We start from the raw sequence: 21,828 nt of genomic DNA, 5'->3' as shown, positions 1-21,828 counted from the left end.
ACAGATGTGTACAATGCCTTAGTGGATAGAGATCAACAGAATGGAAGGAACCTGAAATCTCTGAATGACCAGGTTGAGCCTAGAGTGGTGGAACTGTTACAAGCTGCAGCATCAGCCTCTTAAATGATTTTTTAAAAATTGAGATACAATTCATATACTATAAAATTCACCCATTTACAAAGTGGCTTTTTTTAAAATGTGTTCAGATATGTACAACCATCACCACTCAAGTTTAGAATTATGATTCATATGAAAATGCAAATATGGGGAATGCAACTTAATAGAAGATAAAAGCGGACAATATAGACAATATTTGTGGCACTTGTCAGCTTTCAAAAACTTGTTGATGGCTAAGATTTCTTTGTTCATTTTGAATGGTCACTTTTGAATTTGTATTTTTATATTATTTTATTTTAAGAAACACTCAAAATATAAACCCAGGACCCTTTTAATCCCCCACAGAGACACCACACACACACACACACACACACACACACACACACACACACACACACACAGTAAGTGAAAGAATATGCTACAAAATACTAACGATTATCTCTTGATTGGAAAAATAGGAGTCTTATGTGCACAATTATTGATAATGAGGAAGGATAAACTAATAATTAGTTTTTTTAAAAGCCAGAAATGAAAAGGTAGTCTAAACATAAAATTAAAACAACAAAAAGACCCCAGCGGTTACTGGCTCACATTCAGCCCTGCAGCTCTGTGTTCATGTGAAGTCAGGGAAAACAAGCCCCTTGAGGGGGAGGTGCCAGCCTGGGATTTCCAAGCAGGTGTGGGGGAAATGGCACCCACCCTGCATGCCTTCGGGGGATGGGGAGAGGGGATGAAAACCCAACACTTACCTTTCTATAAAAGGATGTGTCCTTTCGATTTTGATTCTTCTCAACCCAGCTCATAGCTGCTTGCCTATAACATCCTGCTCAGTTTACAGCTTCTAAAGAGAACTGTGAACACCCTGGGGAGCCAGACTCTGGAGGACAGGAGAGGCGAGAACTTATCCGCCGTCTGCAGCTTAGGAGACAGGTAAGTTGGCTCAGAGACTTGGATTTCCTTCACATGTTCATTAACTAACATCAACAAGAACAATGCATGCTCCTTTGCAGCACACCTGGCTCTGGAGGCAAAGGCTTTCCACTGTCAGCCTGGAGGCAGCTGGCCAATGGTGGGGACAGAGGAGGGGTGGCCCGCGGGGCTATAAGCTGGAGGCAGCTCAGCCCCTCTGTTTGGATGGAAGGCTGATGCAGAGTGGCAAGGGGCAGACCTTGTCTCTGGGATACCCAGCTCCCTCTATGGCACCCTCCCAGGCTGCACCAGGGAGGGGTGCACCCTACATCACCTGGGAAAAGGAGGGGTGCACCCTACATCACCTGCTTGAAGGGGCTGAAGTCCTTTCTGTGACTGAGGAACCAAACCTGCCCTTTCCTGTCACTTCCTCCATCTTCCCCTCCCCATCTCAGACATTTCCCTGATGTCTGTGGGACATTGAAAAAACAGAGGGAAGATGATCCTTAACATACAATTTAAACATGAAAACATTCTTTATTGCATTAACTGTATTTAGTATTCCAAAGATTCTATAAAGTGGTATTTAGATGAAATAATTCATTCTCACATATCTTAATCAACTATTAAAAATACCTATAAGGTCTAAGCCGGGTTTTTATTCTGCAGTTTCCAAATGTTTAATCACTACCAAAAAATTACATCAATTATTGTTTTTAGATTCAGTTGTTTTGCTGAGTTCTTTGTTAGAATGAAAAAAAAAATTCCTCAGCTTTTTTTTTTTTTTTTTTTTTAACTTCTGTAAACTAGCAACAGAAAAGTGGGAGGAGGAGAGGGAGCAAGGAGGAGTGAGAAGGACCTGGGAGCTTGTTCTGGGACACACTGACGGGAGGAGCTGTGGGACAGAAGTTCAAGTTCAACTTTCATTTGCAAGCAACTTGGTCCTGAGCTTAAACCTCTCAATTTCTGATTCAAAATGAACTCTGAGGAATGGAGAGGTAGGGACGGACACCTAGCCTGGACTGCAAGGTTCAGCTGCTGGCTTTAGCTTCCCCATTAGGAGCAGTGGTAGCTATGAGGTGTCTATAACCAGGACAGCAGCAAGTGGAGCGGAAAAGAAGGGTCCATGGAGAGGTAAGAGATTAGGGAATAGAATGGGGCCATGAGGCAGCTTCTTATGCATGAGCTCAATGTTCCTCATTATAACATGCATTAGGATACACTTATGTCTTTTAATTCTGATTCTCCATGATTTTCACCTCCTACACATTTTTTAATACTTTGTTTTTTTAATTTTTTTTAATCAAGAGCAGACTTGACTCAGAGAGCTCTGGCTTGTCTTTGTTAATTGGGTGGGAAAAAAAAAAAGGAAAGAGGAAAGAAAGAAAGATGACCAAACACAGATGATCTGCATTATGATTGTGGCTTCATCTCCAGCTCCCAGTCACATCCTTAAAAGTTGGGCAAGGAGCATGCTGTCCCCTGACAAGGCTATAATTCACTGCTCAGGCCGAAACTTGCTTAGGCCAACTCTCAGCTCAGCTTCTTTCTTGGTATGATCTGAAAATTAGGAAGGACCAGCACAGCACTTTCTGGAATGTAAGAAGTACTTTCTCTGCCCTAACAAAGTCCCAGGTCAGACACGTCCAGAAAATATGCAGACCCACTTGATATTTTCACATGGATATTTTTTAAAATTTCTTTATTGACTAAGGTATCACATATTTGTCCTCATGCCCGCATTCCCATACCAAACCCCTCCCCATGCAAGCCCCTACACCTCTGTTGTCCATGACCACTGGTTAGGCTCATATGCATGCATACAAGTCCTTTCACATGGATACTTTTAACAGGACATGAAGAATGCAGAATTTGTGAGGTCTTCTTGATATTTTTTATTGACTGTGCCAGAAATAAAGTAAAACACGCACACTGTCTTAAGATGATGGGTGCTTTGCTCAACTTTGCTTCAGAGAATAGAAATGTAATCTTATTTCTATTGGGATGTTCTTCTAGGTTTGCAGGTTGTCATGGCATCTAGACCCAACATGATGGCCCCCATTTGCCTGGTGGAAAACAGCAATGAGCAGCTGTCAGTGAATAAGGAAGCTCTAGAGATTCTTGACCAGATTTCTCAGCCAGTGGTGGTTGTGGCCATTGTAGGACTGTATCGTACAGGCAAATCCTACTTGATGAATCGGCTTGCAGGACAGAATCACGGTGAGTGGTGTCTCAGGCAGAGGACAATTCTTTGACTCTAGCTATATCACAGTTTCTTAGTTTTCTTCACTAGTCACATGAAGAAAGAGCTAAATTCCTTTCAATAAACCAATCTACTAATTCTCACCACTAAATTATTACCTTAATGTATTCTATTACCATATTCTATGTTTTACTCCTGTTAAGGAAAATCTATCCTACTAATGCATAGATTCCTTCTTTTACCTGTGCAAGTACTGTGGTCTTGAAATTGTGCCTCCTCTCTCATAACATGTTTTGCTTTCTCTGTCAAATAACCCCTCCTATACGCTCTGCCATGTTTTTATCACTTTGACTGGAAAACATATTATCTCAATTTTTTTTCTCCCTTCTATCTACTTCTATCCACCTTTAGTGAACCATTCTTTTAACATGCCCTTATGATGGTCTTCAGTGACCTTTCTTATATCTGGTTCATTGTGAGCTCTTGCTGGGTATCATTCTCACAGTTAACATTCATCTCCTATTTGAAATAGATGACACACAAAGTGAAGCATTTTTTTACAAAATAGAGAAAGCACCATCGTATATTCTGGGGTATTTCCATTCCAGAACATCTGACTGTGTAGCCCCTTGGCTGCTTAGATTGTCTGTTGTCACTGTGGGTTGGGTCTCCACCTTCTTTTATAGGTTTCCCTCTGGGCTCTACGGTGCAGTCTCAAACCAAGGGCATCTGGATGTGGTGTGTGCCTCACCCCAATAAGCCTGATTGCACTCTGGTCCTTCTAGACACCGAGGGCCTGGGAGATGTGGAAAAGGTAAGGCAGAGAGTCACAGATAAGTTGTTTTCATTCTGGATAGTCTCATAACGAACTCTTTAACTTAACTGCTTGATCTATTTGTGAAATCTAGAAATCCAACTATATATCAGGCAAATGCTCGCTTGTTTGACTCTTATTTCTAGGTAAGGTGTCATGGTACATTGAGTAAATTTTTTTCTATTTCTCGGCACTGGATGAATAATTTTATTCAATTTAGTAAACAATTGCTGAGCACCATATTCCCAGGTCTCTAAGTTAGTACTGTAGATACTAGTGACCCAGGTAAAAGCCCTGCCCTCAAAGGGTCTGCAGTCCTATGGTGAAGTTCACCAAGTACTCACCAAGCATCCTGGAAGACTTTGAGACACCTCTGAATGCGATAGCTCTATAAAAGCATGTGTTTATCTTTCAACAAAATTTAAAATGAGTTTTTGAAGGGTAAAATGAATGGTTTCTCCTTTTCTGCTTTTATTTGAGACTTATTTGGAAATAGTACCTACATTTCTACAACTTCCTATTTCTACCCAAAGAAGATTTAGAAATTTTGTGTTTGTTTTGTGTATCAAACAGTCTTGCTGTCTAAATAACCTTTTGTTTGTCATAAGTACCACTTCTTATAATCATTTATTTAAAATTGGGCTTTGGAAGATAAATTAATGAATCAGCATTTTCCTTTAAGAATTTTCCATGTATTTTCCACTTTTGCTCTAAGGAACAACTTTAGACAGTGTTTATCATAGAAAGAAAATTCTGTATTGTGCCGTTATTTAGACCTGCTGTGTTTCGTACAAACAAATGAACCCCTCCTTTAAGTTCCTTCATCTGGTTGCACTAAGCTCACTATCCAGCTTTAACTTCTTCTTTTTTTTCCCCCAAGGGAAGCAGGCTTCAGTTTGTTGGCATTGTCGATCTATCAACAAGACAGGTGTTATTTTCCCGATGAAGTGAGATGGTTTTCAATCTGCCATAACATGTGTCCACACATCTTCACCTTGAAAATGCAGCATTTCAAGCTTTAGTCAGGGCACATTATTCCTTCTTCACTTTCACAATTTTGACGCTGCTGCCGAAGGTCTTCTCGGTGCTTGCTCTGAATTCAGTTTTCAGTGCATCCCTCGCTGTTTTCACACTGATGTGGGAGCAGTGGATGTAGCTGAGTCCAGCCTATCGCCAGTAGGCCACCATGATGCCACGAGAGGGGGGATAGTAGGACTGAATCATGAGGACACCTCCATGTTGGCTCAGGGCTCGACCCAGCCCAACTTTAACTTCTTGACCTACCCTCTGTTCCAGTCAGATCAAACAACTCTCCTTTTATGAGAAGAGACCTCTGTATGCTGCCATGTCTACTTTTGTTTCTGTGGGTCTTTCCACCTGCAGGATACCTTCATTTATTCAAATTCACACTCTACCAAGTCTTTAATTTTCAGTCAAGATGCTGAAAAAAACTTCATGTTATGTAAAATATTCCAACTTTCATAGCTCTGGTCTTCCACGATGGACTTGTAAATTTTAATTTACTATTTTTAAAAATTTATCTTTAATATTGAAAGTATTACAGATGTCTCCCTTCCTCTCTCCCATTGATGCTTTCTTCCCATTTCCATCCCCTCTGCAGGACTTCACCATGCTATTGTCAGTGTGGATAGGTTGTGCATTCAGGCATACAAGTTCTTTAATTATCTCTTCCCTCCCCCCCCACCCCTTAATTTACTATTATAGCTACAGGTTCCAATGCTTATACATGTCATTATGATGCAAGCCTCCTGTAGATATTATCCTTATTATATTCATTGCTATAGATGTTTGTCATGGTTTTGAAATAGTCACTTTGAAAGTAATATTTGTCATTTTAAACTGCTTTTTAATTTTAACAACAGTTGAAATATTCAGTAGCTTCCCATAAACATTTCTTGAATATATCCCCAGTTATGATAACTATGGAATATTTTATATAGTCCATGACCAACAAATATATGTAGAATAAATATGTGCTAACACTATTCATTGAACCTAATAGCACACCAGGTGCTGCACTAAGTTATTTTATATGTTACTAGAGGCCTGGTGCATGAAATTCGTGCAAGGGTTGGGTGTCCCTCAGCCCAGCCTGCACCTTCTCCAATCTGGGACCCCTCGAGGGGTGATCGGGCCTAAACGGGCAGTCAGACATCCCTCTCACAATCCAGGACTGCTGGCTCCCAACTTCTCGCCTGCCTGCCTTCCTGATTGCCCCTAACTGCTTCTGCCTGCCAGCCTGATCACCCCCTAACCACTCCCCTGCCAACCTGATTGATGCCTAACTGCTCCCCTGCCAGCCTGTTTGCCCCTAACAACCCTACCCTGCAGGCCTGGTCCCCCCACCCCCCCACCAACTGCCCTTCCCTGCAGGCCTGGTCGCCACCAACTTCCCTCCTCTGCTAGCTTGGTCACCCATAACTGCCCTCCCCTGCAGGCTTGATCACCCCCAACTGCCCTCCCTTGCAGGCCTGGTCCCTCCCATCTTGTGGTGGCCATCTTGTGGTGACCATCTTGTGTCCACATGGGGGCAGGATCTTTGACCACATGGGGGCAGCCATCTTGTGTGTTGGAGTGTTGGTCAATCTGCATATTACTCTTTTATTAGATAGGATAGAGGCCTGGTGCACAGGTGGGGGCCAGCTGCTTTGCCCTGAAGGATGTCCAGGATCAGGGTGGGGGTTCCCTTGGGGTCTGGGGCTGCCTGGGTGAGGGACCTGTGGTGGTTTGCAGGCCGGCCACGTCCCTGGTGACCCAAACAGAGGCCCTGGGGGTTTATTTATCTTCTACAATTGAAACTTTGTAGCCTGGAGTGGAGCCAAGCCTTCTGCTTGCTCCGTGGCGGCAGCCATTTCTGTTGGGATTTATGTACCTTCTATAATTGAAACTTTGTAGCCTTAAGCAGAGGCCTGGGCTGGCCAGGGTATGCGGAAAGCTTGGCTTCCTCCATCGCCGGGGGCAACCCTAGCCTCCTGCTCTTTCCAGCTCTGTGGCTGCCGCCATTTCTGTTTGGATTTATGTGTCTTCTATCATTGAAACTTTGTAGCCTTGAGTGGAGGCCTAGGCTGGCAAGGGCAGGTGGAAAGCTTGGCTTCCTCCATTGCCGGGGAAACCCAAGCCTCCCTCCTGCTCTCTGTGGCCGTAGCCATTTTGGTTGGGTTTATTTGCATATTCACTCCTGACTGGCTTGTGGGCATGGCTTGTGGGTGTAGCAAAGTGATGGTTAATTTGCATATTGCTCTTTTATTAGGTAGGCTTTTATTTCATCTGATTCAATAAAAAAAATTCTGTGATGACAGACATCTTTTATATATGAAAGAATCACAGTCACAAGTAATGTTATTGTAATTGCTAAAGCTCATATGTATATACTAGTGACCCATCATGCGAAATCACCTGAGACCCAGGATCCCTTCTTCCCCCGCCCCCCCTCCGGCCCTGGGCCATGGAACCACCCTGAGTCCTGGAGTGGTGCCCTGATGCTCCACCTCTGGGCCCCGCTCAGCATCTGCTGGGCCTGACCCCCGTGGCGCACACGGTGGGCCATGGAAACCCCGGCAGAAGCCATGCACAGCAGACGCTGGGACCCCTGTTTCCCCGCGGGACCACAGGAATCCCGGTGGAAGCCGTGCAAAGCAGCCGCCAGCCCTGCCCCTGCTGCCCCGCCCCCACTATGTGGGTCGCCATCTGGTGATGACGTTACAGTGTGAGGGTCAATTTGCATATCATCTCTTTATTATATAGGATATGCTGGTCTTCAAACTTACTTATTTGCGTGGTGAGTACATTACCTGAAATAAAAGAAAGGACTGTTAGACTTAGTGTCTGAATGAATTTCTATAGGGTAAACCCCCGAATGTCTTGTCCTAATGTACTTCCAGGGCGACCCTAAGAATGACTCGTGGATCTTTGCCCTGGCCGTGCTTCTGTGTAGCAGCTTCGTCTACAACAGCCTGGGCACCATCAACCATCAGGCCCTGGAGCAGCTGCAGTATCCTTCCAGGAACTCAGCCTCCATGTGTCATGGAGGCTGTGGGGATGGAGATCCAGTCAATTCCTCCTTTCCTCTCACTTAGTTGCCTTTTGTTGACCAAAAGGTTCCAGAGTGAAAGAGAGTGTTAATAATACTCTTTCTTTTAATGAGAGAAATGTGGGAATTGTGGGTAGAAAGTTTATTTTCCTTAGCCAGGTCCCAGTTACGTGACAGAGCTGACAGAACTGATCAGGGCAAAGTCCTCCCCTACACCAGATGGAGTAGATGATTCAGTAGAGTTTGTGAGTTTCTTTCCAGACTTTATCTGGACCGTACGGGATTTCACCCTGGAGCTGAAGTTAAATGGCCACCCTATCACAGAAGATGAGTACCTGGAGAATGCCTTGAAGCTGATTCCAGGTAACAGAGCATGGCTGGGCAGTGGGTGGGAGGCACTAAACATCATGTCTGGAGTTGCATTTGTACTTGAGACTAGCAGTCTGTAGAAATGGTGGCTGGGAATGAGTTGAAAAGCTCTAAGGACTGGAGTTTAAGTTTACTTAAGCAAAGTAGAGCCTAAAGAAGAGTAAAACTATTCATAACCCATTTGTTCTTTACACATTGTAATTGAGAATCCAACTGTAACTTTGAATACAGAGTTGCTAAAACCTTCTAAAGAGCATACATTTATGTTTATTATTTTAGCTTCTGCTTTTCTGTGTTGAAGAAAGCAGCTGATCAAATACTTGTTTGGCATAAAATTACAATGAAAAGCCTATCTAATGAAAAAATATTTTTCATGTAATTAGATATGATTCTTCTGAAAGGCACATATACATTTCTAATGTCTTTATACATATATTATCTGTAAATATTACTATGTTATAATAATCTGAAAGAGGAATATTTTGTCTTTTCAATCTAATCTATTTTGATAATTATCATAATACTAGAGGTCCAGTGCACGAAAATTCGTGCACTGGAGGGGGGTCCCTCAGCCTGACCTGCACTCCCTTGCAGTCTGGGAGCCCTCAGGCCATGTACAACTGACGGCTTAGGCCCAGTGGGGAGTGGGCCTAAGCCATCAGTCGGACATCCTTAGTGCTGCTGAGGAGGCAGGAGAGGCTGTGCTCGCAGCAATTAGCCCGGCTTAGGCTGAGCAGAGTTCCCCCTGTGGGAGTGCACTGACCACCAGGGGGCAGTTCCTGCATTGAGCATCTGCCCCTGGTGGTCAGTGTGCATCATAGAGTGTTATTTAGCCATTAGGGTCAATTTGCATATTATCCTTTTATTATATAAAATAATTTTAATTTCTATATCATAGATTTTTATTTTTAAAACAATTCTATTTTTCAAGTAAAGTTTATACTCAATATCATTTTGTATTATTTTCTGGTGTATATCATAGTGGTTAGGTATCACATACTTTACAAAGTGATCGCCCCTATATTTCAAGTACCACCTGGCATTATGCATAATTATTACAATATTATTAAATATATTCCCTATGCTGTATTTTACATTCCCCTGACTATTTTGTAACTACCAACTTGTATTTGTACTTCAACTTTTTCACCCAGCGGTCCAACACCACTCCCCCCATCCTACCCCCAACAGCCATTGTTTTTTTCTCTGTATCTCTTAGTCTGTTTCAATTTTGTTCTTAGGATCCACATATAAGTTAAGTCAAATGATATTTGTCTTTCTCTGTCTAACTTATTTCACTGAGAATAGTATTCTCTAGATTCATCCATGCTGTCTCAAATGGTATGATTTCATTCTTTTTTTTTTATGACCAAGCAGTATTCCATTGTGTATATGTACCACGATGTCTATTGTTGTATATGTCTATTGTTGAGCACTTGGATTAATTCCATATCTTGGATATCCTATATAATATCCTATATAATAAAGATGTAATATGCAAATTGAGCATCACTCCAACACACAAGATGGCTGCCTCTATGTGGTCAAAGATGGTTACCTCCATGTGGACACAAGATGGCTGCCACAAGAATGCCAGCAGGGGTGGGCCGCCACAAGAATGCCAGCAAGGGAGGGCAGTTAGGGGTGACTGGGCTGGCAGAGGAGGGCAGTTGGGGGCTACCAGTCCTGCAGGGGAGGACAGTAGAGGGGGACCAGGCTTGCAGGTGAGGGCAGTTGGCGGGGACCAGGCCTGCAGGGGAGGGTAGTTGGAGGCAACCAGGTCCCCCCCAAGGCAGTTGGGGGAGACCAGGCTGGCAGGGGAGGGCAGTTGGGGGTGACCAGGCTGGCAGGGGAAGGCAGTTAGGGGTGACCAGGCTGGCAGGGGAGGACAGTTGGGGACAATCGGGCTGGCAGGGGAGCAATTAGGTGTTGATCAGGCTGGCAGGGGAGTGTTTAGCGGGTGATCAGGCTGGCAGGCAGAAGCGGTTAGGTGCAATCAAGCAGGCAAGAAGGCGAGCAGTTGGGAGCCAGCAGTACTGAATTGTGAGAAGGATGTCCTTGAGAGGTCCCAGATTTGAGAGGGTGCAGGCTGGGCTGAGGGACACCCCCTCCTCGCCCCCATGCACGAATTTTGTGCACTGGGCTGATAGTCATAAATAATGCTGCATTGAATATAGGAGTCATATAGTCTTTTGAATTATTGTTTTGGACTTCTTTGGATACATAACCTGAAATGAAGTCACTGGGTCATAAGACAGTTCTATTTTCAATTTTTTTGAGAAGCCTCCATACTCTTTCTGGGATTATTTTTTGTGGTATTGTGAAAACGCCTTTGGTATTTTGACAGGGATTGTGTTGACTCCATAGGTTCCTTTGGGAATTATTTTAATGATGTTAATTCTTTCTATCTGTATCACAGTTTCTTTTCCCCCAATTTCCATGTATTTACCCTTCCTATAATTTCAAAATAATAAAAATATTTGAATGGGTTACATTTACATGGGCATGAAGGTATCTGATGAACCCTTGAAAGAAATTCCACTTCTGATTTATACACTCTTGATTTCATGTTTCTATTTATGGTTTCTCAAAACAATGAGAAATGGGCTACACAGAGCAGCAAAGCTATCAAATGAAATATAGTTCTTTACCTTAAAGAGTTTAGAGACTAATGGTGATACCTTAAAATTACGTTTTAGCTACATTTACTCTTCAGAGGTGTTTATTTATTTATTTATTTATTTATTATTAAATATATTTTATTGATCTTTTTATAGCGAGGGAGAGGGATAGACAGTTAAAAACATCGATGAGAGAGAAACATCAATCAGCTGCCTCCTGCACACCCCCTACTGAGGATGTGCCCGCAATCAAGGTACATGACCTTGACCGGAATCGAATCTGGGACCCTTCAGTCCACAGGCCGACGCTCTATCCACCGAGCCAAGCTAGTTAGGGCGAGGTTTTTATTTTTTTTTAAAAGCTAATGCTGTACACATTATTTTTGCATCTAAACAGTTTTCCTTAAATAAGCTGGTGTTATTTCTAACATTGCATCATTAAGTCTTGTTTGAGCTTTTCATTTTGATCCACAGCTTCATTTCTCCATTGGATCAAGTAGACCATAAACTTACATTTGACCTGTGCTTCTGTTATTCTTTCAATAGCTAATATAGACGATATGGACAATATTCTACCATTTTTAGGTCCTATAACAGTAATAGGTTATTGTTATTGTTTTTTAACCAGGTTTGTTCTCTGCCAAATATTTCCCCCAGAGTTGTAGCATTGGTAAATTTGATGTTAAAGAAGCATTTGTATATCTATGCTAAAGGAGCTGTAAACACAAGTCATACAGATAGAATAGGGCAAAGATACAAAAATCCCTGTCAGACTGCTCCTACAGTAATACCTGTTTTTATTTGTTTTAATCTTTCAGGCCTGAATCCCAAAGCTCAAATATCTAATCTCCCTAGAGAGTGCATCCAACATTTCTTTCCAAAACGGAAGTGTTTTGTCTTTGACCGGCCAATAAATAACAAAGAACTCCTAGCCAATATTGAGAAGGTTGCAGACAACCAACTGGATCCTAAATTCCAGGAACAAACAAAGAATTTCTGTTCTTACATCCTCACCCAGGCGAGGACCAAGACCCTCAGGGAGGGAATCACGGTCACTGGGAAACGTGAGTCTCCATTTCACATTTTGTGGGGCCTCATATTTGTTGAATATATTATAGGATGTGTTCTCCAGGATTTGTGTTTGATTCTACATAGAATTATGGGTCTACAGATATTCATACTCCACGAGGACACATGTATACTTATCACACTTTTGGGTGTTTAGAAATTCCTCTCCAAAGTTACAACCATTGACAACAAAATCTGCAGCATCCATACATATAAAAAGTGTTCTACTAATAATGAATCACTAACTGGGTATAAAAACAGAATACCCTATTTCCTTAATTGAAGTTCTTTATAATGATTTGCAAGGAGAATACAAAAGATATTTTGGGAGTTTAGAGCAACTTACTAATGACTATTAGCCCAAAAAGCTCTGAAAATTTACTGGATGCTGCATAATTAGGAAAAAAATAGAATCACATTTACCTTACCTCCTCTGTCTACCTATGTAAATAATTTGCTTCTAAGATTTTTAATGTGAAATTATGTTTTCCAGATATCCTTTAGTATGTTAGATGAAGGAATATATTGAATTATGTTAGTTTGTGGTCTAAAGAAACATAAAAATTAAGAGTCAATGGGACAATAGTGTTACTGGAGGAAATATGTTCTTCTGTGGTGTTGTGTGAAAGGAATTTCAGGGACCCTGATGTAGGAGGAGTACACTCTCAGGGAGACAGAGAGCAGTCAGGCTAGAGAGCAGCTACTGCCCTGAGGTATTGGTTAAGCTTCCCCATATATATTTGGGTTTGGGAAAGAGCAGGCTTTCTTGAAAACTATCCAATCTCTTTCCTGTCTTCTTCAGGGCTTGTGCCCTTCCCCCAATGCAATCTTTCCCCAGATTTTCCCAGTTTTGTGCCCTCCCCCATTTATGGTCTGAATTTTGGCTCCTATTGCACATGCTTCATAGTTCTGCTTGGTCTTTTGGTTCCTATTGTGCAGGTACTTAGTAAAGGAATTCTTTCTGCACCATTTTCTCCCATCCTGGTTAGTTGGGTGGACTCCCCAGCGTGACTGTAAGGCTGTTTTTTCCTACTTAATCAGGCTTTATCAGATGTCTGATTCCATTTGCTCCCTGATCTCCTGTTAATATCTAATTAACTGCATAGTCCAACAATAGTAGAAGGAAGTAGTGTGTTTGTGTGTATGAGTGTGTGTGCGCGCACACGAGTGAGTGTGTGTGAGAGACAAAAAGACAGTGAGATTTAGAAATGTAGAGTCTGAATCATAGATCCCGCTGAGTGATAAATTGATATTTATCCCTTAAATTTCCTGGCTTACTAGGGCTAAGGACTCTGGTGGTGACTTATGTGGATGCCATCAACAGTGGAGCAGTGCCTTGTTTGGAGAATGCAGTTACAACTCTGGCCCAGCTTGAGAACTCAGGGGCTGTGCAGAAGGCAGCCAACCACTACAGCGAGCAGATGGCCCAGAGAGTGAGCTTCCCCACAGACACGCTGCAGGAGCTGCTGGACCTGCATGCAGCTTGTGAGAAGGAAGCCATAGCAATCTTCATGGAGCACTCCTTCAAGGATGACAACCAGGCATTCCTGAAGAATCTTGTGGTAATATGTCTTAGTATTTATTTACACTTTGTGACTCTTCCCTTGAAAAATGAAGCCTAGAAGAGCTTTTCTGACCCTAGTCCTCCTCTCTTACTCATGGATTGAGTAGTCTGGATTTTGAGGGATACAGTTTAAAAACATTGCATTTTCATTGCTCCCTCATCACCAAACCTCAGTAGTTTATCCAAAAATTTTTCGGATCTCTGATGCATAATTAGCATAGACATCTTTCTGAGCTGAATACTTGTATTGAATTCAAGCCTGCCCAGAAGACCAAAAAGTCATTCCTTGGCTAGTCACTTTCTTGAGGACACTTTCCCATTCCCATGAACCAAATTTTTCTTAACAGACCCTCAGACCAGGCTGTTTTCAACTCCTATGGCTCCTTGTTGTATCATTGTGCCATTGAAGATGGAATTAACAAAAGTTACAGCTGCAGGGAGCCATAGAGATAAGGTAATTCAACACCAACATTTTTGATGAAGGATCTGAGACCCAAGGGGGTAAGAAGCTTTTTCCTGCCTCACATGGAATTTTCAGGGTTGTGAGTAAAGGAAGCCTTGAAATTCCTGTTTTATTCCATGTCCCTTTCCAACAGAATGCTTTTATCATGAGGACCACAGCTAAACCACCAGATTCTTTGGAATTTTTTCTCCTCTGTTCCTTTCTCCTGGTGACTCTCCTCTATACTTCCCCTGCAGGAAATCATAAAGGATAAGCAGGATGAGTTCTTGCTGCAGAATGAAGAGGCATCTGTTAAATACTGCCAGGAAACACTTGAGCAGCTTTCCAAGTCCCTAATGGAAAGTGTTTCAGCAGGCATTTTCTCTGTTCCTGGTGGTCACAAGCTCTACATGGAAACAAAGGAAAGGATTGAACAGGACTACTGGCAAGTGCCCAGGAAAGGAGTGAAGGTAAGGAATAAGGGGAGCATAGGGATCCTGCAGATTAAAGTCAAGAAAGTCTCCTGGAAATCAGAGAGCACAGCACGAGTTGTGGGTTATATCAGAGCATGTAGGGATATCAAGACTGTTTTAGCATTTAAGGTTATTTCATCTTTTTTCCCTGAAAAGTCATAATATACATTCTCAGAAATAAATATGGATTTCTGAAATCCATGAAAGACAGAAGAGAAATAATCATTTTTCCATCCAACAAAATGACATTCAGTGTGTCAAAGGCAAACAATTTACATGTTAAAATAAGAGTCTTTGTATTCAAGGCTGATCAAAAGAGAAAAGGAAGTCAAACACTTACACAATTGCATATAGCATTAAGATAATTATGAATCTGAGATAGTTGGCTACCTAGGAGATAGTAACAAGTAATATTAAAATAATAATGATAATAATGCAATTAATATTTATTGAACTCTTATTGTTAAGACATAATATTGAGTTCTTTCCCAAGTATTTTAATTTTATCCTTCAACTAGCATTAAGAGGCATCTATACATTTTGTAAACATTTCACACATCTGAATTGAGAGGCAGAGATGGGTTAAAATGACTTGCTTAAAGGTACAGCCAGCAAGTGGCAGAGGAGAACAGCAACACTAATTGGAGACAACATTTCTCCCTGGAAGGTAAATATACAAAAGCACCAGAGCCAGTGGTTTTGCAGCACTGAACATGGTTCTCACTGGCTGGAATGTAGAGTGAATAGAAGAATGGAGCACTAGGAGAGAGACTTCAGGGTTATGAAGAGCTTCTGGTCTCTCTAATGAGATTGGAAACTGTGTGAAGACATGATGCAGTTTTAATCAGGAAGGAAAAATAACATGGACATAGTTATTTTGAAGCCTATTCTTCCCAGTGAACATCAAAGTTCTTTGTTTCTTCTTGTCTCCTCAGGCAAATGAGGTTCTCCAGAGGTTCCTGCAGTCACAGGCAGCAATAGAGAATTCCATCCTGCAGGCAGACAAAGCGCTCACAGATGGGGAGAAGGCCATGGCAGGTAAGGGCCAGGACTGGGCTCACAATGGGTGGCAGTTACCTGCAGTGTCCTTTGACAGCTGTGAGAACAAAACCTCCTGAGACAATGAGCTTTCTGTCCTTCTGTGGAACACACTCTCTAACTCTGAAAACACCAGGGCACCTCAGCCAGCCAGGGCCTTTCCCATAACACTGAAATTTGCTCTTGATGGTGTGGCAAAGGAACAATTCAGATTCTTCCACCTCCCCTTCCAGTTTGGCTTGTTCTTAGAGCTCAGAAGGGTAGAGATTAGTCCTCACCTAATTTTCTTCCCTCTCTCAAACCTCTCTGGGGCAGCGGAGCGGGCCAAGAAGGAGGCAGCTGAGAAGGAACAGGAGCTGATGAGACAGAAACTACAGGAGCAGCAGCAACAGATGGAGGCACAGAAGAGGAGTCTCGAGGAAAATATAGTGCAACTGAAGGAGAAGCTGGAGAGGGAAAGAGAGAATGTATTAAGAGAGCAGAATATGATGTTGGAGCATAAATTGAAGGTAAGTCCTGCCATGGCCTCAGTAGTGTTCCATGGTCATTATCCTAATAGCTCAGGTGGGATGGAGAATGTTATAGTAAGACCATGGAGGCAACACCATTGCCATTTACTACTTGTGATTTGCTAAAACCTTGAATTTCCCCTTGTTCCCTTTCTTTGTAAAAAATATCTTTGAAATCTACTCTTTGCATAGACTCTGGAGTGGTCACGACAAGTATCTCATCTCTGAATACTTAGACAATATAAATAGGTTCTGAGGTGTGATTTTGGGATATTTTTAAATGACTTATTTTGTCTGAATACACAGCTATTTGAAGTACATGTATTTATTATGACCACCAACTGGTTTGCTTTACCAAGATCATTGCCTATTATCAGGAACCCTGCTACCACCCAAAGACTCTAAGGTAGATCTATGCTGACAATAAACTATCAGAAATTCCATATTAAAAATACAGGGATATGACAGCTTCAAACTTGCTGCACTGTTCCCAGGTGTGGAGAATCTAATCAAGTTATCATATGGCAAAGGAAGAATTCATGATTGGCTATCTATACGTGTTTATAATATGGTTCTAGTGAAATGTATAATTTTCTATTATTTCTACATTTGGTTGGTCATATTATTCCAAGTGGAACTGAGAATTGGTGCCAGCACACCAAGGTTACTTCTCAACTGATATTGTGATTGGCACACATTGCATTTGTCCTCAGACCAGGTTTAGCATCCTAGTAAAACCCTATGGATATGTGAATATTTGTAAGAATGTAAACTATGTTTTTTTTCAGTGTTTAGGTCCAAGATAGGATTATTTCTTATTGCAAAATTATGCTTGATTGTGTAAGAGCGAACAATTTTAAGAGTGAAAAAGTTATTAAATAGAAAATGAAATTCTTGAAAAACATGGGAATTTAAGAAGTTTTATTTCCCTTCTCACTTCTTTTTAAGATTCAAGAAGATCTGCTTAGAGATGGATTTAGAAAGAAAGCTGAAGAGATGAATGCAGAGATCAATCATTTGAGACAAACGATGGATACTACTCAAAATGATAATACTCCCTGGATTGCAAAAACCATAGATAGAATTGGCACTGAGCTCTCTTCAATATTGTGTGCTCCTGGCAAACTTATTGGTAATATTGTGAAAGGCTTTGGCTCACTGTTTCATAAGAAATAATTCTCCTTTGAAAGAAATTTCAGAATGTGGATATATGCTATGGCTTGTTTTTAGTGTGTATTCTTTTCAATTTCATTCATCCAAGTCTTAAACAAAAAAAGGTGCCTACTAAAGAATATCAATGCCTAGCCCTCATTAGATAGAATGAATGCTCCTATGCTTTGATATAGCATGTTTACTTTATGAAATCTGCAAGTTTAAATAAATATACTCACAAACAATTCATCAACTTATCGCTTTAAATGAAAAAAGATTGGAAACTACAAAAATATTCATTTATATAAATTGTTAATATAATTAAACATGTGCACATACTGGAATATTATGCAGTCAGTGAATAGAGAATTTAGCTCTATTTTTATAAATATACAATAATGTTGAAAATACATTGTAAAGTGAAAAAAGGAGGTACACAAGAAGTCTATGATGTGTTTAATGGGAAAAAATGTAATTACCGTGTGCATTCATATATATGTGTACACATTGAATAATTATGGGAATCCTCAAAGAAGTATGATCAGTTCCAACTCAGGAGATGTGGGTAAGATCAAGGTAAACAATCCACATACTTTTCATTATATACTCTTTCTTCTGCATCCTGTAAAAAAATCCTATATAATAAAGAGGTAATAAGCAAATTGACCATCACACCATCATACAAGATGGTCACCTCCATGTGGTCAAAGATGGCTGCCCCATGTGGTCACAAGATGGCCGCCACAAGATGGCCTGCAGGGGAGGACAGTTGTAGATGACCAGGCCAGCAGGGGAGGGCAGTTAGGGGCAACTAGGTTAGTGGGGTGGGCAGCTGGGGACAACCAGCCTGCAGGAAATGGAGGGCAGTTGGGGGGTGACTGGGCTGGCAGGGGAGGGCAGTTAGGGGTGACTGGGCTGGCAGGGGAGGGCAGTTAGGGGTGACTGGGCTGGCAGTGGAGGGCAGTTAGGGGCAAACAGCCTACAGGGAAGGGCAATTGGGAGTGACCAGGCCTGCAGGGACAGGCAGTTGGGGGGAACAGACCTGCAGGAAAGAGTAGTTGGGGGCTACCAGGCCAGCAGGGGAGGGCAGTTGGGAGAGATAAGGCCGGGAGTAAGTAGTTAGGTGTCGTTTGGGCTGGCAGGGGAGTGGTTAGGGGGTGATCAGGCTGGCAGGCAGAAGCAGTTAAGGGCAATCAGGAAGTCAGGCAGGCAAGAGGTTGGGAGCCAGCAGTCCTGGATTATGAGAGGGATGTCTGACTGTCAGGTTAGGTCCAAACCCATAGGGGTCGGGCCTAAACTGGCATCAGACATCCTTCAATGGGTCCCAGATTTGAGAGGGTGCAGGCTGGGCTGAGGGACACCTCCTCCCCAGTGCATGAATTTCATGCCCTGAACCTCTATTCATAAATAAATAAATAAATAAATAACAGAGAAAATGTAAAGTGTAACACTAATAATGAGAATAATAACAAGAAAATGTAAAAAATGGTTATGAGATCATGAAAGTTCTCACTCCTTCTAGAAATGACACCAGCAAAATTAGGGGTTTCATCTTAAGTCAAAGTATAGAAGTATAAAATTTGTATCCTCATCTGGTCTCCTTATAGGCCTGGTTCTCAATCCATTGTATTTGCTTCAAAACTAAGACATACACTTGCCTGTCTCACTTGGAAATCTCAGCTAGAGTAACTTCTACTTCCTATCCTGAATTATACTTCTAAGGTGTTAGAAACAAATTGCCAAACATAAGAACATACGCTGGTGAGAGAGATTTTTTCATCTTTAAATGTGCAGTGGTGGCCTCTATGCTCTAATCAAGGGTCAAAGAGACATGTGTCACTGCAGAACTGGATGGCCTGCTGGAGTTGAGGATGATAAACCTTGTCACATGGAAGTCAGGTTTTGGCACGTAAATGCCATTGGTATCATGGTTTGCCTTAGTTCAGGCTGCTATATAAAGTTACCATATATTGTGTGTCTTAGAAAGCAAATATTTCTTTTTTCTAGTTCTGGAGGCTGTTAGTTTGAGATCAGTTGCTAGCATTGGGAGTTCTTGGTCTCAATTCTCTTCTTGATTTGCAGAGGGCTGCTTTCTTGTGTCTTCACATGGTGGAAAGGGTTGGGAGGAGCTCTCATGATTTTTATAATAAGGGTAGTCAAACAATAGTGCAAAAGAGAGAGTGTAAGTGAAATATAATTGTCAACCTAGATGTATGTGGGAAAAAATTACTTTCAAAAATAGGTACAAAATTTATATTTGGGAGAAAGTTTTTCTTGACAAAGTCTGAAAATGTTCTAAATATTTTACTTTAGGCCAGTGATCGGCAAACTCATTAGTCAACAGAGCCAAATATCAACAGTACAACGATTGAAATTTCTTTTGAGAGCCAAATTTTTTAAACTTAAACTATATAGGTAGGTATATTGTTATTAACTTAATTAGGGTACTCCTAAGCTGGCCTTTGCTAAAAACTCAGGGGGCCAAAGAGCAGCATGTGGCTCATGAGCCGCAGTTTGCTGACCACTGCTTTAGGCAAAAATAAAGATAGCCTAAATATAATGCCATGCCTGTACATAATTTTCCAAAGTCCTTGGTAACTTAAAGACTTTAGAACATTACTAAATTAAATAATAAAAATTATTAAATATCTAGGTATTTTAAAATAACAAAATACTGAAATATCAATCTGAGTTTGCCTCATATGAAACATCTAGAGGACAGAATTGAATCTATTCATTAAATATGCCTTGTATTTTATTTGAAAGTAGAGGCCCAGTGCATGAAATTTGTGCACGGGGGAGGGGGTGTCCTTCAGCCCAGCCTGCACCCTCTCCAAACTGGGACATCCCTCTCACAATCCAGGACTGCTGGCTCCCAACCACAGACCTGTCTGCCTGCCTGATTTCCCCTAACCGCTTCTGCCTGTCAGTTTGATCATCCCTAACCACTCCCCTGCCAGCCCTATCAATGCCTAATGACCCAATTGCTCCTAACTGCCCTCCCCTGCCATCCGGGCCACCCCAATTGCCCTCTCTTGCAGGCCTGGCTCCCCACCCCCCAACTGCCCTCCCCTGCAGGCCTGGTTGCTCCCAACTGCACTCTCCTGTAGGCCTGGTTGCCCCTAACTGCCCTCCCCTGTTGGCCTGGTCACCCTCAACTGCCTCCCCTGCAGGCCTGGTCCTCCCCAACTGCTCTTCCCTGCAGGCCTGGTCCCCCAAAACTATCTTCCCTTGCAGGCCTGGTCCCCCTGAACTGTCATTCCCTGCAGGCCTGGTACCCCCCAACTGCCCTCTGCCAACCTGGTCATCCCTAACTGCCTTCCCCTGCAGGCCTGGTTCCCCCAATTGCCCTCCCTTGCAGGCTTGGTCCCTCCCAACTGCCCTCCCCTGCTGGCCTGTGTGCCCACAACTGCCCTCCCCTGCTGGCCATCTTGAGGCAGCCATCTTGTGTCCACATGGGGGTGGCCATCTTGTGTGTTGGAGTGATGGTCAATTTGCATATTACTCTTTTATTAGATAGGATGCTAGAGGCCCAGTGCACAAAATTTATGCACTTTGGGGGGAGTCCCTCAGCCTGACCTGTACCCTCTCGCAGTCCAGGAGCCCTGGGGGGATGTCCAAATGACGTGTTAGGGGGCCTTTGCTGTCAGTCGGACATCCTTAGCATTGCCACAGAGGCGGGAGAGGCTCTCACCACTGCCACTGTGCTCGCCAGCCGTGAGCCTAGCTTCTGGCTGAATGATGCTCCCCCTGTGGGAGTGCACTGACCACCAGGGGGCAGCTCCTGTGTTGAGTGTCTGCCTCATGGTGGTCAGCACACATCATAGTGACCAGTCATTTCACTATTCTGCCATTTGCATATTAGCCTTTTATTATGTAGGATACACTCTAGATGAGGCACCTTAGAACCATAAGAAATGCAAAAAATTCATTGTTAACTTATTCTTGAATTGTTCCCCTTATAGTCAAATTGTCCCCTCTGTGAGGCAATTTGGGAACCAGGGGCTTGACACTTTTCATTTCTGAGCTTCATTTCTGAATACATATGCATATACCATGGGAATTGTAATCTCTTCTCCACCTACCTCACTGGGTTGTCATGAGGAGGTTCTGAGCTAATAAACCTAGAAATGTTTCATCAAGTAAGTGATGGCTAAACCAGAAGGGATTGTTATTTTTAAGCTCATCGATACCCTTGCAGGTAGCAGGTGCTGATTAGGGGAGGATGGCCTGATTGTTTCCTGGGACTGTAGCTATGGAAGCTTTGCAGAGGGTTCTGAAGGCCTCGGAGGGGCGGGCTCTGGCCAGCATCCCTGTAGGGGTGGTCCTCCCTGGAGGCGCTGGCAGGGAGCAGGGCATTAGCGGGGAACTAGGAGGGCAGCAAGGCTGAAGGATAAGCAACTGTCAAACCTTCCTTCTTCACGCTATTCTTTAAATTGTATGTGGCTGTTTCACATTTATACCTGCTCAGGGCGGGGCTCGAATCTCCTGGAGCAGG

General features: G+C 42.5%; 1 protein-coding gene and 1 pseudogene across 1 annotated transcript; one reads left to right on the top strand and one right to left on the bottom strand.

Annotated features, from left to right (window-relative positions):
• Window positions 1-3,056: 3,056 nt before the first annotated feature.
• LOC103297972 (guanylate-binding protein 6-like) lies at window positions 3,057-17,562 on the top strand. The gene is made up of 10 exons (XM_008154702.3): window positions 3,057-3,246; window positions 3,916-4,043; window positions 7,946-8,055; window positions 8,261-8,457; window positions 11,903-12,148; window positions 13,434-13,714; window positions 14,416-14,628; window positions 15,567-15,669; window positions 15,985-16,178; window positions 17,127-17,562. Exons 1-10 carry the CDS (start codon window positions 3,057-3,059, stop codon window positions 17,352-17,354), a joined length of 1,890 nt encoding a protein of 629 aa, XP_008152924.1. The 3' UTR covers window positions 17,355-17,562.
• Window positions 5,073-5,252, bottom strand: LOC103297971 (ATP synthase subunit epsilon, mitochondrial-like; annotated as a pseudogene).
• Window positions 17,563-21,828: the final 4,266 nt, after the last annotated feature.

This window comes from Eptesicus fuscus, chromosome 9 (genome assembly GCF_027574615.1).
Source record: "Eptesicus fuscus isolate TK198812 chromosome 9, DD_ASM_mEF_20220401, whole genome shotgun sequence".
Lineage (NCBI taxonomy): Eukaryota > Metazoa > Chordata > Mammalia > Chiroptera > Vespertilionidae > Eptesicus > Eptesicus fuscus.
Note: the sequence above shows the minus strand (reverse complement) of the source record. Positions and strands in the feature narration are given on the sequence as shown.

Coding starts and splice junctions, on each gene's coding strand:
- LOC103297972 (XM_008154702.3), top strand. CDS start 3,057: ATGGCATCTAGACCCAACATGATGGCCCCCATTTGCCTGGTGGAAAAC. Junction 3,247..3,915: donor GCTTGCAGGACAGAATCACG/GTGAGTGGTGTC, acceptor CTTCTTTTATAG/GTTTCCCTCTGGGCTCTACG. Junction 8,458..11,902: donor TGCCTTGAAGCTGATTCCAG/GTAACAGAGCAT, acceptor TTAATCTTTCAG/GCCTGAATCCCAAAGCTCAA.